The sequence below is a fragment of the Pseudophryne corroboree genome, chromosome 5, assembly GCF_028390025.1.
Source record: "Pseudophryne corroboree isolate aPseCor3 chromosome 5, aPseCor3.hap2, whole genome shotgun sequence".
Taxonomy (NCBI): domain Eukaryota; kingdom Metazoa; phylum Chordata; class Amphibia; order Anura; family Myobatrachidae; genus Pseudophryne; species Pseudophryne corroboree.
The window spans coordinates 282031165-282056315 of record NC_086448.1 but is presented as its reverse complement, the minus strand read 5'-3'; the positions used below and the strand labels follow the sequence as shown (position 1 = coordinate 282056315).

At 44.5% G+C, this 25151-nt stretch overlaps 1 protein-coding gene across 4 annotated transcripts in view; it reads left to right on the top strand.

Moving 5' to 3' along the window:
* The window catches only part of TMEM108 (transmembrane protein 108), a 610736-nt gene that overhangs the window by 219426 nt on the left and 366159 nt on the right, over positions 1 to 25151 (top strand). For all 4 annotated transcript variants that reach the window (XM_063924872.1, XM_063924875.1, XM_063924873.1 and 1 more), the window contains one exon: positions 5700 to 5785. In XM_063924872.1, the coding sequence (XP_063780942.1) occupies positions 5746 to 5785 (40 nt within the window). In that variant the 5' untranslated portion in view covers positions 5700 to 5745. The remainder of the gene's footprint in view (positions 1 to 5699; positions 5786 to 25151) is intronic.

Below are 25151 nucleotides of genomic sequence, written 5' to 3'. Positions count from 1 at the left end.
CATCCTCTAGGACGTATGAGAAAAAAAGATCCTGTTTTAGGAAAAAAAATACCGGAAGACCCGACTTTTATATATCGAAAAGCTGCATCCTTAAAAGACAAACTCGTAAGAAGCACTTTGGAAGATGGAACCAGAATAAGTGATAGAACTAAAGGGTTCCACCGGTGTGGACAGTGCTTAATCTGTAGAACAGTAAAAAACCCTTTAAGTAAAGTAGTTACATTCACTATCAGTGGAGAGACTTATAAAGTTAATGATTTTATCACGTGCCATTCTAAAAATATAATTTATGTAACTGAGTGTATCTGTGGTTCTGCTTATGTCGGCAAGACGAGTAGTTGTCTTAAGACTCGTCTTGCTGAACATATTTATAATATACGCAAAGGATTGGATACCGATTCATTTTCGTCTCATTTTAAAAATAAACATGATAGGAAAGAATGCTATTCAGAGAGTTTCTTTGGGATAGAACAAATAAAACCCACTTGGAAAACTAGAGATATAGAAGCCGTTTAACTAAGGCAGAAATTAAATGGATTTTAAATTGGGATCTCTTCAACCAAAGGGTTTGAATACTGATTTTGAAATTAAATGGTTTTTAACATAATTTTTATCCATTCGTTTTACCTATGTGCTGTTATCAGATTCTGCTATGTACTGTTCCCTCTTTATGTATATTATCTATGATATATTATATATATTTTTTTATGCATATTTTTTATATGTATTTGTATATATATATATATATATATATATAGTATATATATATATATATATATATATATATATATATATAGTATGTATATATATATATATATATATATATATATATATATATCTGCTTGGTTCTTACGAAATAAGAAAAGAGGCGGCATGCCAATGGTTAAGAAAAAGTATGACGTTTTAGTGATTCTTCATGCCCGTCAATGTTTCAAGGCCCGCATACCTTTTTACAAATGTGCAAAAATCAAGGTGAGTACAAAGCATGCTAAGATCTCCCATTAGCACTACAAGGACCAGCATGCCTTCCAAATGTTGCTCCCATTCAATGCCTTCTCACACATGTAAACAAACAGTGGTAGCACCTCAATCACTGTGGAGATACATATCAGGTGTTGGAAAAGGGGAGCGGTCACAGCAAACAGCAACTTATAAATGGTCAGATTTAACAAGCTCTGGGATGCAAAACATTCAACTTCAGATGGTGTTAGCTCATAGTAGCTTATGGGCTGCCTCATTGCATTTCTTATCAGAGAAGGATCCTCCAGATCAATTTCCTTCGACTCCCACTGACGCATGCGCAGGCTGTTGGCTGCGCATGTTTAGTATGGTAGCCGTGTCCGAACCCTAAAGATAAGTGATACCTTGCATAGCACCACATGTTAATATAGACATACCTAGTGATCATCCCAAATTACCCATCATGCAACATGTATTGTTCCAAATAGCAACTGCATTTGAAACCAGCCAACAGTAAATTTGGAGAGTAAAATGTGCCAGTATTGTTAATTAAAGGAAATTGTTTTTGGGGGAAACATGACTCTCAGCTCATTTGAATGTTTTAAACAACTATGGAGAGCGAAATGACTGCATGGGAATGGAGAGAGTTAAACATCCTGGGAGGGGTGGACCTAGCTGTGAGGAAAGTACAGCCCATGGGAAAAGGGGGAGGGTTAATATATATAGGGAATGCTAGGCCAGCTCGGTCTCTCTTGCTGCTGAATTGCCTTCCCGCCCTCCCACCCTATTTGGTAGAGGTTCTGGCACGGAATTGTTAGTCTGGTGTTATCGTTGGCTATTTGTTGGCGGAAAAGAACGGCAGGTTGTAGTTTGTCTGGTTAGCTGTAGTGATTTACAGTTTGGTGTGGTTTAGGTGCACTCACCTCCATTGACTTTTAAGGCCGCTCGACCACCCGTCCGGGGGCAGCGACATCACCCATCAGGGTGGGTAGTCACCGTGGGGGTTGAGTTGGGCACCTATTACCGATTTTATAGTTTGTATTTAAATTAGGATAGTTTTGAATTTTAACGTTTTAATGTTAGCTTCAGTTTAATAGAGCCGTTCTTTTTTCTGCCACCATATGCCGGCTGAATCGGCATGTTAAATAAATTTTCCAATTTACAGGTTTACTAATGGTTAGGGTACAATAAATAGCTAACAATTTTCTGCCAAATTCAAGTCTCCGTGTCATTATTTCTTGGTATTAAAGGTAATGAAGGTTTTACTTTTGAATAAGGGGTCCACAAATTATCACTAGGAGGTTTAAGTGAATTTCAAGGATTTATGAAAATATCAAGATAAAAGCCTTCATGTATATAATAGAAATGTGCGCCGGACCAATTTTGCTTGATTTGGATTTGGCTCTGATTTGGCGTCAGAGGATTTGCCAAACCTCTATGGCTGCATTATGATTTGGATTTCAATTTGCATTTTTTTTTAAATTGAAAAAAAAAAAAAGCTAAAATCACATAATTTGAGCCTTTTCTGTTCCTAGAGTATTATTAATCTCAATAACATTAATTTCTAGTCATTTGCAGTCGATTTTTACCATCCCACAGCTCACAATGGCCCTCATTCCGAGTTGTTCGCTCGGTAAAAATCTTCGCATCGCAGCGATTTTCCGCTTAATGCGCATGCGCAATGTTCGCACTGCGACTGCGCCAAGTAAATTTGCTATGCACTTAGTAATTTTACTCACGGCTTTTTTATCGTTCTGGCGATCGTAATGTGATTGACAGGAAATGGGTGTTACTGGGCGGAAACAGGCCGTTTTATGGGCGTGTGGGAAAAAACGCTACCGTTTCCGGAAAAAACGCAGGAGTGGCCGGAGAAACGGAGGAGTGTCTGGGCGAACGCTGGGTGTGTTTGTGACGTCAAACCAGGAACGACAAGCAGTGAAATGATCGCAGATGCCGAGTAAGTCTGAAGCTACTCAGAAACTGCTACGAGGTGTGTAATCGCAATATTGCGAATACATCGTTCGCAATTTTAAGATGCTAAGATTCACTCCCAGTAGGCGGCGGCTTAGCATGAGCAAATCTGCTAAAATCCGCTTGCGAGCGAACAACTCGGAATGAGGGCCAATATTGTTTTCATCAATATTGGCCAAAGGCTGCAGTGAGCTGGCTGGTTATTAAGTGACAGAGCAATGGCACAAACACAAGACAATTTATAGCACATCTGCAAAACATTGGGCCTAGTTCAGATCAGATCGCTGCAGTGCGTTCTCGCACAGTGGGCGATCAGATCCAAACTGCGAATACGTATGAGTCGCAATGTGCCTGCGCGTCGGACGACTACAACAGGCATCGCGGTCAGCGAAGGGATGGTGCGAAGAATCCATTCGCACAGGTGTTCAAAAAGTGATTGACAGGAATAGGCCATTTGTGGGTGGCAACTGAGTGTGCGGAAAAACGCAGGTGGGCTCATGCGTTTTCAGGGAGGGTGTCTGGCATCAGCTCCGGCCCCGATCAGCCTGTTCTCATCGCACTGGAAGAGTAAATCCTGGACTGTGCATAGACTGCACAAACTGATTTTGTGCAGCTCTGCTACACATAGGAACGCACACTTGCACAGCGATTTTACATTCCCCCTGTAGGCGGCGACTATCTGATCGCAGGGCAGCACAAAATGCAGCCCAGCGATCATATATAAATTAGGCCCATTGTCACAGTGTTCCATTGGGGTAAAGCGCACCAAACAGAACAAACAATAGAACAATATATTTCTTCTTCTGTTTTTAAACTTGCAGCTAGGTTCAAACTGCATTGAGACACAGGGCTTATAGATGCATGAGAGCAAAGTATACTAGGGTAAAGCGCACCAAACAGTACAAACAATAGAACAATTTTTTTCTTCTGTTTTTGAACTTGCAGCTCAGTTTAAACTGTGTGGAGTCACGGGGCTTATAGATGCATGTGAATGAAAATGCACTAGGGTAAATCTACACAGTACAAATAATAGAACTATATTTTTTATATTCTGTTTTTGAACTTGTATCTCGGTTCAATCCATACTAGGGTAAGTCACACCAAACAGTGCAAACATTATAATTTAACTTTATATTTTAAATTTTTCTGTTTTTGAACTTGCAGCTCAGTTTAAACTGTTTGGAGGCACATGGCTTATAAATGCATGTGTAAAAAAGCAGACTGCGGTAAATCATGCACCAAACAGTACAAACAATAGTATTAAAACTATGTATTTTTTATTTTACGGTTTTTGAACTTGCAGCTCGGTTCTTGGAATCCAGACCACTCATCTCTAGCATATAATTAGTTGTATAATAAGTCATTTTGCATAAAGTCAATGTCACTGAAGTACAGAAGACTCTATGTACCTCTAATTCAGCAGTGGGTAACAGGCAGCCTTAGTATCTCATGCAACCGATTGTGCCCTCACCTGCAGACCCTAGTTCCTTTCTTCTGTATGAACAGTTACCCCACTGCCCACTCTATGAGGGGAGGGAAACATTCCAATGGAGAAGAAATCTAAAGCCACTAGGAGGGGTATATAGTCTATTGGAGGGATCTTTTGCCACTAGGGGGGTGCATTACATGTGTGTGTGTGGGGGGGGGATAAAATACCACTATGGGATCTATTGTCACTAGGGGTAATGCTTCAATTGCATACTGGGAAGTGGGAGTAATGCCACAATGGGGATCTTTTGCCCCTAGTTGGTCGGGGTAATGCTTCAATCGGTAGATAATGACATGGGGGGAGGGGTAATGCTACAGTGGGGTCTTATGTACATGGGTAGGGGGGATAATGATACATGGGCATCGAGACTCTAGTGTAGTAGAAAATATTAACCAGTTATGTGTGTAAAGCTAAAGATTTTTCGATGGATTAAGTATGATATCCTGGCTGTCGGGATCCCGGTGGTCATGAGTCTAATGCCGGCATCCAGACAGCCAGAATACTGGCGGTGAGTGCAGCATGTCCCCTCACAGGCTCGATGCACTCTCCATGCTTCGGGCCCGGTGGCGACCTTTGATCACCACAGGGTTATAGTCTGCCTCGGATGGTGGACCACCACCCAAGTGGGGATTCCAGGCAGCAGTCGGGATTCCAACCACCGGTATTTCACCGGGTGTCAGGATTCCCGCATCAGTATCCTTTCCGCCGGGATCCCGGCAGCCGGCAACTTGATTGCCTCCCGTTTAGACAATGATGTTGTCATCAGTGTGCTGCAAAGTTGTATATTTTCAGCCCAATCTACACATGTGAACTGATGTTTTCTGCCATGGGGCACAGTAAAAAAATAAGCGTGCATTGAGTTGTCAAATTTTTTTGTTACAGCTTGTAACACTTGTATAGTGTATCTTACTTTACCTGCTGCGTGTTATAAGGGTTGGTGTCTCTTATTACATTGTTTTAGCTTTTTACTAAGATTTATGGCAATGGTCAGTCCTCTTCAGGATTGGGACAATGCTTAAAAGCTTTATATAACATCTATGAACCATATCCCCTCAGTAACAACCAAGTTATCCTTCAAAACCACAAAATATTCAGTAGGCAGACATTACTTGTGCTCATATTGAAGTCTCGGTAGTATATGATGCTTTTTTTTCATTATTATTTTATGTAACATTTTGTTAAATGATAATGCAGTGAACAATTTGATAAAGTAAAGGTGACTTTCATGAGATTTTTTCCAAGCAAATGTGGCTTAATGGTCCTTGTTCTTGTCTTCTAGACAGTATGATGAGTAAACTAGCGGACACGAAGGAGCAGATGATACCATGAAGAGAAGGTCACAGGCCCTCTGTTGCCATCTGTTTAGTAAGTACAGATTAGCTCACTGACAGTGTTTGTATCCATTAATCTTTTTATAGATTCAGTCCAGCAGAAGTGTTTTACAGCTCTAAATTAACCTGCATGACTTAAAAACAGCTATGTATGGTTGTCTAAAGAAATTACTTTTATGTAGGGGTACAGATACCTCACTGTGTGCGCAGATAGGATTGGACATTCCAGTAACCAGCGAAACCATCCAGGGGTCTATGGCAAGAGTGGACAATACATTGATTGATTGATTGATTGATTGATTGATTGATTGATTGACTGACTGACTAAACTAAATATAATTGACAGATTTATATATATTTACCTTATGTTCAAAAACTTCACTGAACAACTCATTTCTGTATATAATCCTTTATACTTAAGTTACACAACATTAGTCATTGCCTAATACTTAATATAGAAACATGTCTGTCATCTTTTATTAGGGGGGAGATGTTTCAAAGCTTAGAAGGGTATTCAATAAACCCTGCGGCTAATTGCCACACCGCGGCAATCCAATTAGCGGGGATTGCCTTCTCTTGAATCCCAAAAGTCAGACTGAAAGCTGCGAAGTTAAGTCTGCATGAAAATGGCAAAATTGGGTTTGTGTGCAGAAAAAAAAAACATTGATTCTGCAGTTTACGTGGGTTTGCGCGCCTGAATCTCACTTTTTATGCTCTCACTACTTAATTTAATAGCCTTTCCCTTCTCCGCAGGGATTTTAGCTGTCAATTAGCCACGGGGTAAATCCTGTGGCTAATTGAATTCCCCCATAGAGAGAGAGAGATAAAGTACCAACAAATAAGCTCCTACAGTAACTGCCATTATGCAAACATGGCCTGAAAAATCACAGTTAGAAGCTTATTGACTGGTACTTTAAATCTCTCCTCTTTATCGCTCTCCAAGGTTTAATGCATCTCCCCCTTATACTGATAAAAATCCAGGCATTCAAGCTAGCTAGGACTGTCCCACAGGGGTACAGGGGAAACCACTGGTGGGACCCACTGCCTGGGGGCCCACCTCCTGCTCTAAAGATCAGGTTCTACACTGTGCACTTGAATTATACATTATACGTATGTTACCTTATACTGGACTATTGTGTATTTTCTACAGTGCATTGATGTTATTAATCTGTTATTAATCTGGTACATTATCATGCATGCAGCAGCTGAATTTACTGTATATATTTATGAAGGGCCCCAGACGTTGCACTCTCTAATGATTAGTCAAACCAATGAGGTGGCAGGCCACACCCCCTCTGCGGACTGGCCACACCCCTAAACATGGGCCCCTACCACTGCATTCCCCCGGTGGGCCCTACATGCCCCAGTCCGACCCTGCATGCTAGTTAAGGGTGTGGTATACAAGTTAGACAGTTAAAAGACAGTCTTTAGGTTGACACTATATTGCCGACAGGGTCACTATCACTACAGTATAGTATAGTATAGTACACTATCTTATACTCCATACTCCCTTTGATGGCACCTAACCCCAGGTTTTCTATACCTGTCCTATATTGTTTTGTACTGTAAGTGCGGTTTTCTTGTTTACTCATTTGATTATGTACTGTGTAATGGGCGCTGCAAATCCCTTGTGGCGCCATATAAAGGATAATAATAATAATAATAATAGTAAATGAAAAACCCCTAAAAGACTTTGAACGTGTCGACCATTTGATTCTGTCGACCTTTTGACTGTTGACCTGTTGACCCTGTCTGCCTTTTGACTGTTGACCATATGGTGTCAACCTAATGACTGTCTATCCTATAACTGTCTATCTATCAACCGCCTCCCTCTAGCTAAAGGATATCTCCATATATTTTATTTGATAAAACTTCTTCCTTTGAGATGCCCACACGTGTCTGCCTTCGCGCTGACTGCATAGACTTACTTAATATGCAGAAGCACAGTGACATATGTACAGGGTATCCGGGCTCTAGGTCGACACACATTAGGTCGACACCTATTAGTCAACATTGAGTATGTCAACACAGGAAACATGTCGACATGGCCATTAGGTCGACATGAACAAGGTCGATATTAGGGTTTTTTTTTTAAATGTTTCATTTTTTTAACTGTTTCATACTTTACGATCCACGTGGACTACAATTGGGAACGGTAACCTGTGCCGAGCGCAGCGGTAGCGAAGCGAGGCACCCTGCCTTCGCTCACCATGCAAGGGGACACAGTGCACTAATTGGGGTTCCCCGTCACTTTACAAAGAAAACAATACCAAAAAAACATAAAAAACTCATGTCAACCTTTTTCCATGTCGACCTTGTTCATGTCAACCCAATGGCCATGTCAACCTATTTCATGTATCGACCTAGACATTGTCGACCCTGAGTCCCATACCCATGTACAGACATACTGTAGCTACCAGAATTAGCTTATTGAGTGACCTCTGTTGTGTTGATGGCCTGTTGTGTTGATGGCATGACTGATCAAACCTCAAAGAGGTAGCTGAATATACTGAGGCGGTACTGCGTTTTAGGATTAGCAAATAAATGAAGGAAAAAATCTGCTTTCATGCACATCCAATTAAAATGAAAACAAATAATTGTGTTGAAACCCTTTTCAATTCACAGGACTATGTATACACAAGTGTGCAGAAAGTATCAGTGATTGAATGTTGGTGGTGGTGGTGGTGGTGGTGGTGGTGGTGGTGGCGGCGGCGGCGGGGGGGCTGAGTCTTTTTCTATTTATTAAAAATATATATATTAAAATATTAACAATTAAGTTTTTTTTTTTCTTGTGCAAACCTTATGGGGACTGTGAAGTCCTGTGTGCAATACTTTGCTGGAATTAAACAAGTTGCCCTTGCATGTGACTAACAAATCGTGTACCATATTGGCATACACATGACAAATAAATGTAAAAAGTTATTTAGCGTTCTTTCCAAAGTAATTGACTCATCTAAAAGCCCTTTAAATTTCCAAGTGAACCATCAATTCCCAATTCATTGCAACCTGTCACAATCAAAATGTGGCATGAATAGATTTCTGTTGGACATCACAAGGAGCAGATTACAATACAGATGCATCCCTGGTGTAATGGATCATGTAGGCATGTCTTATAGTGTAACATAATGGAATTTTGCTGGAGGCAAAAAAAAGCAGCATATTAAATTCAAAATGCTAATGTCAATTATACTGTGGAACGAAACCCTAATGATGTTAATCTACACAAGAAAAAAAAGAACACACTATAAAGGTCATCTATGAACTGGGAAAATACCTGCTCTGTAAGTGCGTTTCTGTGATGTCATAAGTATTTTTGAGGATATGACTGTGTATTTATTGGTTAGCATGGATCTGTCATGAATATGTTTTCACAAGATACTGGATAATGAGGGTCATTCCGAAGTTATTCGCAAGCTGCTTTCGTTCACTGCGCAGTGATCAGGCAAAAAAATCAGCACTTCTGCGCATGCGTATGCAGCACAATGCGCATGCGCGTCATACTACTACAACAAACGATGTAGTTTTACACAAGGTGTAGCGAAGCTTTTCAGTCGCACTGCTGGCCGCAGAGTGATTGACAGGAAGAGGGCGTTTCCGGGTGGCAACTGGCCGTTTTCAGGGAGTGTTTGGAAAAACGCAGGCGTGCAGGAAAAATGCAGGCGTGCCTGGGCGAATGCAGGGCGTGTTTGTGACGTCAAAACAGGAACTGAACAGTCTGAAGTGATCGCAAGCGCTGAGTAGGTCTGAAGCTATCCTGAAACTGCACAAAATTATTTTGTAGCCGCTCTGCAATCCTTTCGTTTGCACTTCTGCTAAGCTAAAATACAACCCCAGTGGGAGGCGGCATAGCGTTTGCATGGCTGCTAAAAACTGCTAGCGAGCGATCAACTCGGAATGAGGGCCAATGTGCATTAAACCTTGAGTGATGTTAATTTGTATGAACATTTCCATTTGTGTAACCCACCAGAGTAAACAGCAAATAAATCTGTATTTGGAAAGTCCACATTGTCAGAATCTGTGTTCTACATAAGTGGTATCTAAGGGGTAAATTTACTCAAGCTTCTAAAAATGAAAAGAGGTGATGTTGCCAATAGCAACCAATCAGATTATATCTATCATTTCTCTATTGCATCCTAGAAAATGCTAGAATCTGATTCGTTGCTGTGGGCAGCATCACCTCATTTTTAGAAGCTTTAGTAAAATGACCCTAAGTGTGAGGCAGGCAGATTTATGTATAGTCCATTTGGATTCCCAGCATCGATCAGAAAGATATATAATGACAAAATTCAGCTTAGCTGTACATATATGCCACGCTTTGCCCAGGAGTATAAAAATCTTATAAGTCATATTAAAACCCAGACCTGTGAACCTTTATGGTGCTGTCGTGGAGCCTGTCACAGCACCCTGACTTCTGTGAAAGGCTGCTGCCCACCACCCGCCACCCCACCCCATCCCAAGCCCAACACACACACACCTCAAGAATCCCCCATTACTGCAGAAGGAAGTATTAAAAAGATACGATTTGCTAAAATATAATATTGTATATCATTTCATGTCTATGTTTGGTCTTAATAGACAAATAGACAACACAGTAATATAAAAAGTAGAGGCTAATAGGCCCTATACACAATCCTCAAAGATATGAACGCTCTCGTTCATTATTGAACGAGATAACAATCATATCTTTGAGTGTGGAGTCACCAGCGATGAACGATGCGCGGCCCCGCGCTCGTTCATCGCTGGTCCCCCGTCGGCTGTGCATGCAGGCCAATATGGACGATCTCGTCCATATTTGCCTGCACTTGTATGGAGCCGTTTGCCCCCGTCACTGCCACCCCCACCGCCGGGTCGCCCGTCTGCCGTATCTGCGGTCGGGCAGCTCGACGGCGTATCGCCGTGTCTGTAGGGCCCTTAAGACTGTAGAGCAATTTAAACATGCTTGGGATAGCCATATGAATATCCTTACAAAGAATTAAGGTTCAAAAAGGGTTGAGATTGCCTAAAGCACAGGTTCTCAAACTCGGTCCTCAGGACCCCACATGGTGCATGTTTTGCAGGTCTCCTCACAGAATCGCAAGTGACATTATTAGCTCCACCTGTGGACCTTTTAAAATGTGTCAGTGAGTAATTAATACACCTGTGCACCTGCTGGGTTACCTGCAAAACATGCACTGTGTGGGGTCCCGAGGACCGAGTTTGAGAACCACTGGCCTAAAGGATAAAAAAAAAGGGGCAGACTAGATGTGCCAAGTGGTTCTTATCTGCCGTCAAATTCTCTGTTTCTATGTTTCTATGTAAAAAGATGTGTGTAAGATAAACCGGCAGAGAGTCGTGCCCTTTTAAGATTTCAGATACTAAACCCTCTGTTTTCTAAGAGAGCGAAGCATGGCTAATTTGCATTATTTATTTGTCATGTATTTGTTCTTGATTTATTTCTTTTTTGTACTGAAGTATTGTGATATTTTATCCATATTAAATTATAAACTAGTAACATCATGAGACCATGCTCTTACAGCTCTTGTCTCACTTTCTAGCTTGGTATTTTATGACGCTTCATTTTAAGACAGATTTTGTTAGGATAAGAAAAGAGCTGATTAAAGTAATTTATGGACATACTGAGTGAAGATTGGGGGAGAGAAAACGTATGAACCTTGTGGGCAATCATTTTGAGGGCGATCTCTTGAATCAAGCCTTATGGTGCCCATACACTTGTGCAATGTCCTGCGACGTGACATTGCGGGGCATCGCACTGGCAGTTCAGGTGATGGGTACGTGATGGGTACGTCACTGTTGCAGTGTGATATATAGCATGTTTTTAAAAAACACATGTGATCGCACTGCGATTCGATAAATATTAAGTGCAGCTCATACTATCTTGAGACGTGAGGTTCGACCGGCGTCCCCACGCATCACGTCGCAAGGTACCTAAAATGTGCATACAATCCTTCGATTTCTCTTACAGATCCGGTCGAAATGGAAGGTTAGCACCGATTATATCACAAGTGTATGGGCACCATTAGTTGTAGGGCTGAAGATATTATTAATTGTGTGATGGGGAAATGGGAGGTTTAATTATATTTGACAGACAGACCAGGTGGTTGGTTTTGATTAACCTTTTGTCACACAAGTGTTACACCAATCTTAAATGAGAGTTGGTCAGGACAGGAGAGCAAAACTTCTTGAGTTTTACATGTCTTCGGAGCTGGCCACAAGCAGTTCTATACTATCAATAGGACCGCAGGGTCATTTTATACTGGTAAGCAAATAAAGTTGTGTACTGTAATGCAACCAATGGAATAAAAGCATTCAGTTGTGACACATTTAATAAATACAGTCCTGGTCCCCTCTCAGTCAAGCTTTATTCTAAGTGCTAAAATTAGATTTAATTAAGGTAGACATATATCATAAAGTGGTAGAAGGCTCGTTACCATCTGGTCCAAGAAAGCTAAAGAAAGCCTGAAAAAAGGGATTTTATAGCGGTAGTTCCCAAGAGGTATGTGGGCATTCACTTAGCTGTGCCTTTGGTGGACATATACCTACATTTGTGCATAATATCCCTTTATCGGGGGCCCCCCAGCCAAAGCATACTGACATCGCTAGCTTTCCCTCTTATGCAGCAACAGTACCAGACAGCCAGAATGTGTATAAGTACTAGAGAGGCTGCTGCTATTCTTGCATGTGACAAGATAAATTATAGATTTTATTTTTCTATGTGTATTTTCAAGTTGTTTAAGCTGTGTTTGTTCCACTACAAGAAAATATTATCAAATAGTTGTCTTTCAATTATGTGGTGCTATAAACAGTGCCCATGCATCGCACTGTTAGTTTAAATCAAATATACACCATTGGGTTAAATTTAATATACCCAAGGGGTAATTCAGAGTTGATCGCAGCAGCAAATTTGTTAGCAGTTGGGCAAAACCATGTGCACTGCAGGTGGGATATAAAGCAGTGTTATTCCCAGGTTGAATACCGGGTCAGTGGCAGCATCGATTCAACCCGGAGCCCGTTCACTACAACAGGGAGAGGCAGCACGGAGATTATCTCATCTCCCAGCGCCGCCTCCACCCCCCGCCACTATGGCAACCTGCCCAGCATATTGCCAGGTCGGGGAAGCCAGCAGTAGCGTCCAATGCCGGATCCCACCCGGGAAAGACCCATTTCCAATTCCCGGGTGGGATCCGGCATTGGCGGTGTGAAAGGGGTATTACTGACACAAATACACTGATACAGACAACGCTTATTGACATATACACACTTACTGACAGATACCAATTACTGACACAGAAACCCCTTACTGGCACAGATACCTCTTACTGACACAGACACACTTACTGACACAGACACTCTTACATAAACAGACACCCCTTACTGGCAGATACCACTTACTAGCACAGACACCCCTTGCTTGAAAAAATTCCACTTGCTGACAAACATACTGACACAGACACACTTACTGACATAAACACTGGAACACATACCCCTTACAGACACATACATACTGACAGACACAACTTGCTGACACAAACACACTTACTGACATGGACACCCTTTACTGACAGATACCACTTACTGACAGTACACCCCATACGGAAACAAATTCCACTTACTGACACAAACGCACTGACACACACACTTACTGACACATATAACCCTTACTGATACAGACACACATGACAGACACCACTTACTGACACAGATATCATTTACTGATACAGACACCACTTAATGACTGATACCCCTTACTGATGCAGACACCACGTACTGACACACACAACACAGATAAACTTACAGACACACACACTTACTGACAGATGCTACTTACTGACACAGACAACAAAGATAAACTTACTGACACAGACAGCACATATTGACAAACACACACAACACAGATAAACCGACTGCCACCCACAGAAGAGTAACCTGAAATGAAGGTCATTTCAGAACTTACAGTGGAAACTGGCTTCTCTCCTCCTCCCTTGCCTTCAGTGGCAGCCTAAGTCAGTATGCACTGTGTGGCGCACAGGTGTATGACCGCCATGATGTCATGGCCTAGGCAGGGCTAGACTCATCTTCTTAGTAGCACTGGGCTCAAACGCGGCCTGGGCCAGAAATAATTTTGTATATGGCACTGTGTACAGATGCAGTATTGTTGGTGGCGGGCTGGCTGCCGCCAGTCAGCGGCCCCAGCGACAGCTGCGCTGCACCCCCCATGGAGTGGCACCCACGTTATGTTTCTTGACTTAAATGGCCTTGAGGCGGCAGGCACACAGGGTGAGGGTAAGGGGGTAGGCACACACAGGGTGAGATGTCAGGCTCATAGGGTAAGGTGGCAGATACACACGGGTGAGGTGGCAGGCACACAAAGGGGTGAGGTGGCAGGTACATAGGGTAAGGTAGCAGTCACACATTGGTAAGGTGGCCATCACACAGTAGTAAGGTGGCCATCACACAGGGGTAAGGAGGCCGTCACACAGTTGTAAGGAGGCAGGCACACAGGTTGAGGTAGCAGGCACACAGGGGTGAGGTGGCAGGCACATAGGCATGAGGTGGCAGGCACACAGGGGTGAGGTGGCAGGCACACACAGAGGTGAGGCGGCAGGTACACATAGGTGTAAGGTGGCAGGCACTAGGTGAGGTGGCAGGCACACACAGGGGTGAGGTGGCAGACACTTAGGATGAGGAAGCAGAAAAACACAGGGGTATGACATCAGGCACACAGGTTGAGGTGGCAGGCACACACAGGGATAGGGTGGCAGACACACAGGGGTGAGGCAAGAGACATACACAGGGGTGAGAAGTCAGGCACACAGGAGTGAGAAGTCAGGCACATAGGGTAAGGTGGCAGGCACACAGGGATAGGGTGGCAGGCACACAGGGGTGAGGAGTCAGGCACACAGGAGTGAGAAGTCAGGCACATAGGGTAAGGTGGCAGGCACACAGGGATAGGGTGGCAGGCACACAGGGGTGAGGAGTCAGGCACACAGGGGTGGGGAGTCAGGCACACAGGGTGAGGTGACAGACACATAGGGGTGAGGAATCAGGCAGACATGGTGAGGTGGCAGGCACACAGGGTGCGAATTCAGGCACACAGGGTGAGGTGGCAGGCACACACAGGGATAGGGTGGCAGGCACACAGGGGTGGGGAGTCAGGCACACAGTGTCAGGAGCATATCTATATCTGTGTGTGCCCCCATTGCTATGCCCTTTCTCCAGAGGCGTAGCTAGGGTTTTCGGAGCCCAGGGCAAGATGGAAAATGGCGCCCCCCCCAAAAAAAAAAAAAAAAAACCACACCAAAAGAAGCATGTGGCCACGCACCAGAAGGGGTGTGGCCACTGGAAATGGCCCACAGTGCCAGTTACATTGTCCCACAGTGCCGGATACAATGCCCCACAGTGCCGGATACATGCCCCACAGTGCCAGATACATGCCCCACAGTGCCAGATACATTGCCCCACAGTGCCAGATACATTGCCCCACAGTGCCAGATACATGCCCCACAGTGCCAGTTACATTGCCCCACAGTGCCAGTTACATTGCCCCACAGTGCCAGATACATGCCCCACAGTGCCAGATACATGTCCCACAGTGCCAGTTACATTGCCCCACAGTGCCAGATACAATGCCCCACAGTGCCAGATACAATGCCCCACAGTGCTGGATACATGCCCCACAGTGCCAGATACATGCCCCACTGTGCCAGTTACATGTCCCACTCAGTGTCAGATACATGCCCCACTGTGCCAGATACATGCCCCACTGTGCCAGTTACATGCCCCACTCAGTGCCAGTTACATGCCCCTCTCAGTGCCAGATACATGCCTCACTGTGCCGCCCCCCCACCTTCCCCGGTCACTCACCGCTTGTTGATATCTATGTGAGGGGAGGAGAGCGCAGCGCCTCTCCTTCCCCTCACCGCTCCAGGTCTCTGGCGGCTGTCTGGCGCCGGTTCGCTAGCCAATCAGAGCTCGCGGACCGGCAGCCAATCAGGAGCCGGTCCGCAAGCTCTGATTGGCTAACGCCGCAGGAGACCGGACACGGCAGCGCTTCTGGCGGCGCTGCTAGTGCTGGCAGCGGCGGTGAGGGGAGGGAGAGACGCTGCGCTCTCCGCCACTCACATTTTGGCGTGACAGGGGCGAGTGGGGCATGATGCCCCACTCGCCCTACCCTTGTTACGCCTCTGCCTTTCTCCCTGTCAGCTGCTAGAGAGTCACTGTAAGCGCTTCTGCAGCTCAGGCCGTGAGCGCTCACCTTTGAGGAGGCATCAGGCTGCGGACTCCTCTCATCCTGTGTGGTCCGTCTAGTGCTGTCAGGCGCTGCCTGGTGTGTCCGATTCGACTCTGTGTTGCTGGGCGGTGTAGTGTTTCCAAGCATGTGTAGCATTACAGCTGCAGGGGGAGTGTACTGGTCGGGCCCCACAGCAGGCGAACAAACATCCTGCGCCCGCTGTAGCTACAGGTGACAGATTAGAATCAGATGTGGCCCCCAGTCTGGCCCTGCCCACTACCCAGAGTCTGTGGCCGGCAGCTGGATACCTTGCTCACTGAATGATGCTGGCTCCGGTGTCTATTTTCCCAACCCCGCCTCATCCTACTCCTATTGGCCTGGTAATGCTATCGTGGGCATGGCTACCCAGTTTCAGAGTTCACACTCGCAGCCCTCCGCTGGACGGCATTGAGCGGAGGCAGAGCAGTGGAAGGTTTAGACCATATTTCAGCAAACATTGGTGGAATGTCCTGCAGCAGACACTGACTACACCAGGTAAACTACACTGGCTGACGCGGGCTTTACTGGAGGGGTCTGTGGGCCTATTTTCAAAGGGGGGACTGAAGCTGCAGCTCCATCCGCCCCATTGTTCATCCGCCCCTGGCTGCTGGCACCGCTGAGCAATAGTAGACTCTAGAACAGTGCTAGAGTCTACTGCGCATGTGTATGTCTCCAGGAAAATGTCCATTTTCCTGGCAATTTCCCTATTGCGCATGTGTAAAATGACAGGAGAATGGCCTCAGCGTCATTCTCCCTATAATTTTGCAGAGCTGCCGCTGTGTGGCACAGGACTCCAGAGAGTATTGAAGAATATGTATGTAGTGTGTGTGGTGTGGGCCTTCCTGGACCCAGGGGCCCATATGCACCGCACACCTTACACTCATTATAGCTACACCGCTGCTTGTAGCAAACTCTCAAGGCCAATATTTGCCTATTTGGATTACTTGAATGCATGGAAATAATATGTTGCAGGCATAAATAGGGGCATGAGGGGACTCTGATACAATATGAATTGAATAAGGGGCCTCATGGCTGGGGGTGTATCTACCCATTGGCCAGGATGGCACTCGCTAGGGGTGCCAGGCAAGGAGGAGGCGCCGCCTGGCAGTGCCATCCAAGGCCATGGGGTAGAATCCAGTAGTACTGTCAGACTTGGTGACTGTCTGTTAGTGCCGGCGCCAGTGTCAGGCAGCAACGCACCGCACTTCACTTGTAATCAGACTCAACATAAACTACAACTCCCAGCATCCCTTGTTGCCGGGAGCTGTAGTTTATTTTGGGTCTGATTGATCACTAGTGCAGTGCTGTGCCGCTGGACACCGGCGCCGGCAGTAACAAACAGTCACAAGGTACAATCCGGATTAAGGGAGGGGAGGGGTGGCACAGGACTGCACTGCATGGCATTGATCTTTGGGAAGTAGACGGAGTGGAAACAGGGGGGCGGGGCTACATGGCACTCAGTTAGTGCCAGGCAAACCAGCAGCACGGAGGGGAGGGGGAGAGGACAGGGAGCTACTAAAGTACATGCATTGAGTGTACCCTGTCTGTTAAGTGAGGGGGGTAAACACTATATAGTCTGTCTGTATGTGTGTCTGTCTGTGACTGCATTTATGTATGTGACTATATGTGTATGTATGTTTGTGTGTATATAAGTATCTACTGTATTTATGTGTGCATTAGTGTGTGACTATGTATGTGAATAAGTGCGTAACTATGTATATATGTGACTGTATATATGTGTGCATGTGTGTAACTATTTGTATATACTGCATGCAGGGCTGCCAAGAGAAATCCTGGGCCCCGGTACAACAACTCTACCCCCACTCTCAGAGTGGGAGTGGGCACAGTATGTATATTTCTATATATAGGTAAATACATATATATATATATATATTATATATATATATATATATATATATATATATATATATACTAACACTAGTGGTAATGTATAGTGCTGTCTGTTACTCACAGTTCTCAGCTCACAGTGTCGTAGCCTGATAGACCGGCTCCCGACAGCCCTGCTGCTGATTCTTACAGCTGAGCTGCGCCACTTCTTAAACCCATGGGTCACGCCCAGCCAGTTGCATGCCTGCCCCTCCCAGTCCCTGCCCACCTCCCAGAGCTTGCTGATTCTGAAGAGGCCATCCAGAGGCAGCTGCAGAGATTGACTCGCGAGATGATGATATCACCTCGCGAGATCTTAGTAGTGGTGCGATGGCTGGAAGTGGCTGTGAGGGACATCCACGACATGGGACAAACAGGGGGTTGACACACACATACATCCCCCTTTCTGGCAGTCCGACCAGCTGCTCGCACGCCTGCCCACTGATTTATAATAAAGAAAAAAAAATTATCCCACCAACAAAATGGCTATTGGTGTGCTCTGGCCAGGGCCCCCTGGCATGCCTGGGCCCGGGTAATCTGTACCCCCCTCCCCCACTCTCTCGACACCACTGACTGCATGTGTGACTGTACTGTATATCATATGTACTGTATGTGTTTTGTGTGTGATACTATGTATGTAAGTGTATATGTGTGTGCCTATGGGCGAGATCAGATGTACTAATGGCAGTGGGGGTTATTCGGTAAGGCAGAGCCGGCCATAGGCATAGGCAAACTAGGCAATTGCCTAGGGCATTTGATATGCCTAGGGGCATCAGCAGCTTCTGCTGATTAAAATGATATGCGGCATGCCTATATTCTGTATGTAGCATTTCATATGCAGATACAGCCACAGTCTCACACAGTATATAGGCATGCTGCATATCAGTTTAATCAACAGAAGCTGCTTGTGCATCCTAGCCACATAGCAATGCAAATAAGATGCATTTTCATTAAAAAAAAGTGTCCGACGTTAGCATTGATGCAAGATTTGTGAGGACACATCTGTATCCAAGCAGAGGCAGAGGTCACAGTGTTAGTGGAAGTGTGAGTGCTGTGTGCATGTGAGTGGGTTGGTTGTGCAGTAGTGTTCGGAATATGTGTAAGGAGCATTATGTGTGTCATGTAAAAATGCATTAATAATGTGCAACATATGTGTAAAGGGCCACTATGTGTGTCATTATGTGTATAAGGGCATTAATGTGCTTCTTATGTGTAACAGGGTACTACTGTATGTGTGTCATTATGTGTATAGGGGCACTAATAATGTGCGGCATATGTGTAAAGGGCCACTATGTGTGTCATTATGTGTATAAGGGCATTAATAATGTGCGGTATATGTGTAACAGGGTACTACTGTATGTGTGTCATTTTGTGCATAGGAGCACTAATAATGTGCAGCAAATGTGTAGGGGGCACTATGTGTGTCATTATGTGTATAAGGGCATTAATAATGTGCGGCATATGTGTAACAGGATACTACTGTATGTGTGTCATTATGTGTATAGGGGCACTAATAATGTGCAGCAAATGTGTAGGGGGCACTATGTGTGTCATTATGTGTAAAAGGGTATTAATAATGTGCGGCATATGTGTAAGGGACATTATGTGTAAAAGGGCATTAATAAAGGTTGTCATAATGTGTAAGGTGCATTATGTTTATAAGGACATTAATGTGTCTCATATGTGTAAGGGGCATTACTGTGTATAAATGCATTACTAATGTGTGGCATTATGTGTATAAGGTGCTCTACTATGTGGCATTGCATATAGAAAGGGCACTACTGTGTCATCTAATGTGAATAAAGAGCAATAAGGTGTAGTGTAATGTGAATAAGGAGCAATTCAGTGTGATGTAATGTGAATAAGGGGCTCTACTGTGAGGAGTAACGTTTATAAGGTAAAGTGATACTACTGTGGGATGTAATATGAATTATGGACACTATCACAAGATAAAATGTGAATAAAGTTGCAGTACTGTGTGGCGTAATTGGAATTGGGGTTACTATTGTGTGGCCATGCCCCTTCCCAGCAAGAAGATGCCCCTTCTTGTGCTGTGCATCAAATGTGCGAACTGTTCCTATTTAAAATATAGGGAGTACAAGGACTGCTATGGGTTAGGGGTGATGATGCTGGGAAAGAGGTGCAAGGTTAGAGGTGGAACTAGTGGTGGTGCTAGGGGGCACCAGGCAAAATCTTGCCTAGGGCATCATATTGGTTAGGGCCGGCTCTGCGGTAAGGATTGCAGATTCTGCTAAAAAGCAGAATCTGCAATCCTTTCTATTGCTCATCCATCACAGGGCAAGGCCGTCCAGCATGCTAAAATGGCCTGCTCAGCGACTGCGACCGCAATTTAATTGTGGTCGCAGCACCTGTGGAAGACCCCCTGCAGCTGCAGCTAGGCTGCGTATGTAGGTGGTCCGCAGCCATTTTTCACATATGGGTGGCTACGTGTGATGTCACTCAGCTGCCCCGAATATGCAGACGGCCAGAACCCGTTTTTCTCACACCGCCCCCACAACGGTCCATCACTACCCCCCGCCCTCCCTGCGAACGCCTCTGCCTGTCAATCAGGCAGAGGTGTATACAGCCAATGTGATCCAATTGATGGAGCGCTGAGAACAGGGATATTGCAGTCGCATCCCTGAATGTGGTTTGACCGCATTCCACTTATAAAAATAGAAATATATTTATTAGCACTGGTCCACATTTCTATTTCCTATTTGCATTCCCCATATGCCTTCTATAGACAGTGTTTCCTATAGGGGTACTACTGTGTGGCATAACGTGAATAAGAGACACTACTGTGCAGTGTAATATGACACTTTGTGGCATAACGTGAATAAAAGACACTACTGTGCATGTAATGTGATACTCTGTGGCATAACGTGAATAAGAGACACTACTGTGCAGTGTAATGTGATACTGTGTGGCATAACGTGAATAAGAGACATTACTGTGCGGTGTAATGTGATACTGTGTGACATAATGTGAATAAGAGACACTACTGTGCGGTGTAATGTGATACTGTGTGACATAATGTGAATAAGAGACACTACTGTGCGGTGTAATGTGATACTGTGTGGCATAATGTGAATAAGAGACATTACTGTGCGGTGTAATGTGATACTGTGTAATATAATGTGAATAAGAGACACTACTGTGCAGTGTAATGTGATACTGTGTGGCATAACGTGAATAAGAGACATTACTGTGCGGTGTAATGTGATACTGTGTGGCATAACGTGAATAAAAGACACTACTGTGCGGTGTAATGTGATACTGTGGGACATAATGTGAATAAGAGACACTACTGTGTGGTGTAATGTGATACTGTGTGGCATAACGTGAATAAGAGACATTACTGTGCGGTGTAATATGATACTGTGTGACATAATGTGAATAAGAGACACTACTGTGAGGTGTAATGTGATACTGTGTGGCATAACATGAATAAGAGACACTACTGTGCGGTGTAATGTGATACTGTGTGGCATAACGTGAATAAGAGACACTACTGTGTGGTGAGACACGTGTCTAGGGTGGCACTTATTTGAGGGCGGCACTTGGATACTTGTGTTTCTACTGTCAGTCCAAAAAGTACCAGTAACTGCTAAATGTTTCCACTGTACTGTCCCATATACCATTTTGAATTAAATTTAAACAGGTAGGACATGCACAGACTGCCCTTGTAAGCTGTCCTACTTAGTAAATATGTATACATAATTAAAATTAAAAAATGTCATATTGCCTTTTTTATTATTCTATTAAATTGGCTATCATCAAATGAGGGCTTATAACTAATCAATAAAATAAATAAATAAACAACTAAAACAACTAAATAATTAAATAAAAATAAATAGTTATCCCCCCCCCCCCCCCCTCCCGATTACTTTCGAGTAATAGCAAATAATCCCCTTCGGCTCAAACCAGAGTAGGCTGGTGGTGTGTGATAATAGTGGTGGATAGGCCAGATTAGCAGGCAGGTTAAACAGCACACCACCCATCTTTGCCTTAATGGTGAAGTCCAAGTAAAGGGGTCCAGTTAGTGCATGGTGTTCACACACTGGGGTACATTTACTAAGATGGGAGTTCTATTTAAGATGGAATGTTGCTCATAGCATCCAATCAGGTTCCAGGTATTATCTACTAGAAGGTGCTAGATAAATGAGAAGTAGAATCTGATTGGTTGCTATAGGCAACATTCCATCTTAAATAAAACTCCCATCTTAGTAAATTTACCCCAATGTGTTTCAGATAGCCATGTATCCTTTTTCGAGAGTGTACACTGCTCTGGTATGAACCTAAAGGGATTATTTGCTATTGCTTGAAAGTAACCTGTGTTTTTTTTTTATAACTAGTATCTATTTATCCCTATGCATTTAAGACACTTTATATGTTTTAATTTGGTATGAACCAGATGAGGATATCAATTTTATATATTTTGTGTTACTGACACTTGAATTTTGTTTGTTTTAAATAAATGCTATTTTCCCTCTCCCTCCCATAGTTCTCAAGGCACCCCCAACAGTCCAGGTTTTTAAGTTTATCCATGCTTGGCCACAGGTGACTTAATTATCACCTCAGTCAATTTGATGTAACCATCTGTGCTGAGCCTTGGATATACCTAAACCTGGACCATTGGGGTGCCTTGAGGACCACGTTGAGAACCTCTGGTATAGATCACCTTCACTGCACTTGATTGTGCAATATATCCATCCTTCAGGAAAGAGCGCTATTGTATGTCTTTTTTCGATTGGATAGCTGAAAATAAAATGTTGGTACCCCTAGGAACTGAGCATATGCATGTATGGGCGCATTTTAAATGCATTTACACTTATGACTAAGAGGGGGAACTGGGTTGTTGCAGGGATTCCCATAGAGGTAAAGTTCAGTGAATGTGGTTGACAGATCTGTGGGCTGTATAATCTTGGACATAAGCGTATTATACACATTTCCAGGTATATCTTCTGCTACAAGCATAGACTTGTGCATGTGTGAACTGAAGCTGATGATGATGACAACCAAATTATGTATGGATCTGGCGCAGATGCACTGCAATATGAGTTTAATGCTGCATGTAGGTGAATATAGGCATTTACTTCTGTGCATGCAGTTTGGATGTACATTATATCAGTGGCGGAACAAGCAAGCGGTGGGCCCAGGTGCGACAAAATGCTTTGGGCCCCCCCCATCCAAGTCCACCCCGGGGGCAGTGCGCGCCGTAGGCGCGCGCAAAAATACATAGTGGCGTGGCTTCGTGGGGAAGGGGTGTGGCCACAAAATAATACCAACACAGTAGTCTCCATTATTCAAATTACGCCGCACAGTAGCACCACTACACCAGGTAGAGACCCTTTTACACCTTACAGCGAACAGATTCCTCTTTTTACACATTACAGCAGACAGCGTGCCCTTTTTACACATAACGGCAGACAGCGTGCCCTTTTTACACATAACGGCAGACCGCGTGCCCTTGTTACACATTACGGCAGACAGCGTGCCCTTTTTACACATTACGGTAGACAGCGTGCCCTTGTTACACATTACGGCAGACAGCGTGCCCTTGTTACACATTACGGCAGACAGCGTCCCCATTTTTACACATTACGGCAGGCAGATTCCTCCTTTTTACACATAGCAGCAGGCAGATTCCCCATTTTTACACATAGCGTCAGGCAGCCCCCCTTTTTTACACATTACGGCAGGCAGATTCCCCATTTTTACACATAGCGTCGGGCAGATTACCCCTTTTTACACATAACGGCAGACCGCGTGCCCTTGTTACACATTACGGCAGACAGCGTGCCCTTTTTACACATTACGGCAGACAGCGTGCCCTTGTTACACATTACGGCAGACAGCGTCCCCATTTTTACACATTACGGCAGGCAGATTCCCCTTTTTACACATAGTGGCAGGCAGTCCCCCCTTTTTACACATTGCGGCAGGTAGTCCCCCCTTTTTACACATTGCGGCAGGCAGTCCCCCCTTTTTACACAGTGCGGCAGGCAGTCCCCCCTTTTTACACATTGCGGCAGGTAGTCCCCCCTTTTTACACATTGCGGCAGGCAGTCCCCCCTTTTTACACAGTGCGGCAGGCAGTCCCCCCTTTTTACACATTGCGGCAGGTAGTCCCCCCTTTTTACACATTGCGGCAGGCAGGCACAAGAAAGAAAGAAGGAAAGAAAAAGAAAGAAAGAAAGAAAGAAAGAAAGAAAGAAAGAAAGAAAGAAAGAAAGAAAGAAAGAAAGAAAGAAGGAAGAATTATACTTACCCTCAGGCTCCTCGGTGCAGCTGCGTCAGACGACGATTCCCGGGCAGTAGAGAATGAGGAGGAGGGAGCCGGAGGACGGAGCCGCAGCAGCGCTTTGTTACTGGTGGAGGCGCTGCTGCTGCTGCCCCTCTGCTTCCCTATAGGCTGTTCTCGGAAGACAGCCTATAGGGAAGCAGAGGAGCAGCAGCGCCTCCACCAGTAACAAAGCGCTGCTGCGGCTCCGTCCTCCGGCTCCCTCCTCCTTCCCCCGTCTGTACCGCTGCTCAGCTCCTATCTCCGGGCGGCTGTGCGCTGCGGGCAGCGGTTGCCTGCAGCGCACAGCGGCATGTAATGAGTCAGTTTGACTCATTACATGCTTGGGCCCCTGGACAGAGGCGGGCCCCAGTGCAGTGCACTGCCTGCACTGCCGGTAGTTCCGCCTCTGCATTATATGTTTGATTTACAGTCAACTCTACATCAGGCCCTCTGTGCAGAGGGTAATATAGCTGTGCAGGACATTCGGTGATTTGCATATTTTGTGGTGAAATTCACACATCAGTTATATAAATCATATTTTGAAAGCTTTACTGAGCAGTCTGTAGCATACATACTTTAGAAGGGCTGCTGTTGTACAAGATGAACACACAGGAGGGTATCTGCTTTGTTGGTTTCCCTCAGCACCTACTTGTGTTTGTCCCAAACTGGCCAGCCCTGGTTAAACTTATACAATTATTTTAATGCCTACTTCTCATTGGATATTGCGGTTGCGGTTATTCCACTGTTCACAAATACTTAACCACTGCTAACACAGTATGCTTAGGTTTAACTTTTCTAGTATAAGTGTCGTCTTTTCTCTTCTCTACACAACTTACATCTAATAGAGGCTCTAGGGAACAGCTTCTTTCATGTGGAAATCATAAACACTAATAGTGCTCTAATAAATTGGATTGCCTGAGCTATATCACCATATTCATTTATATATTTGTCCAAAGC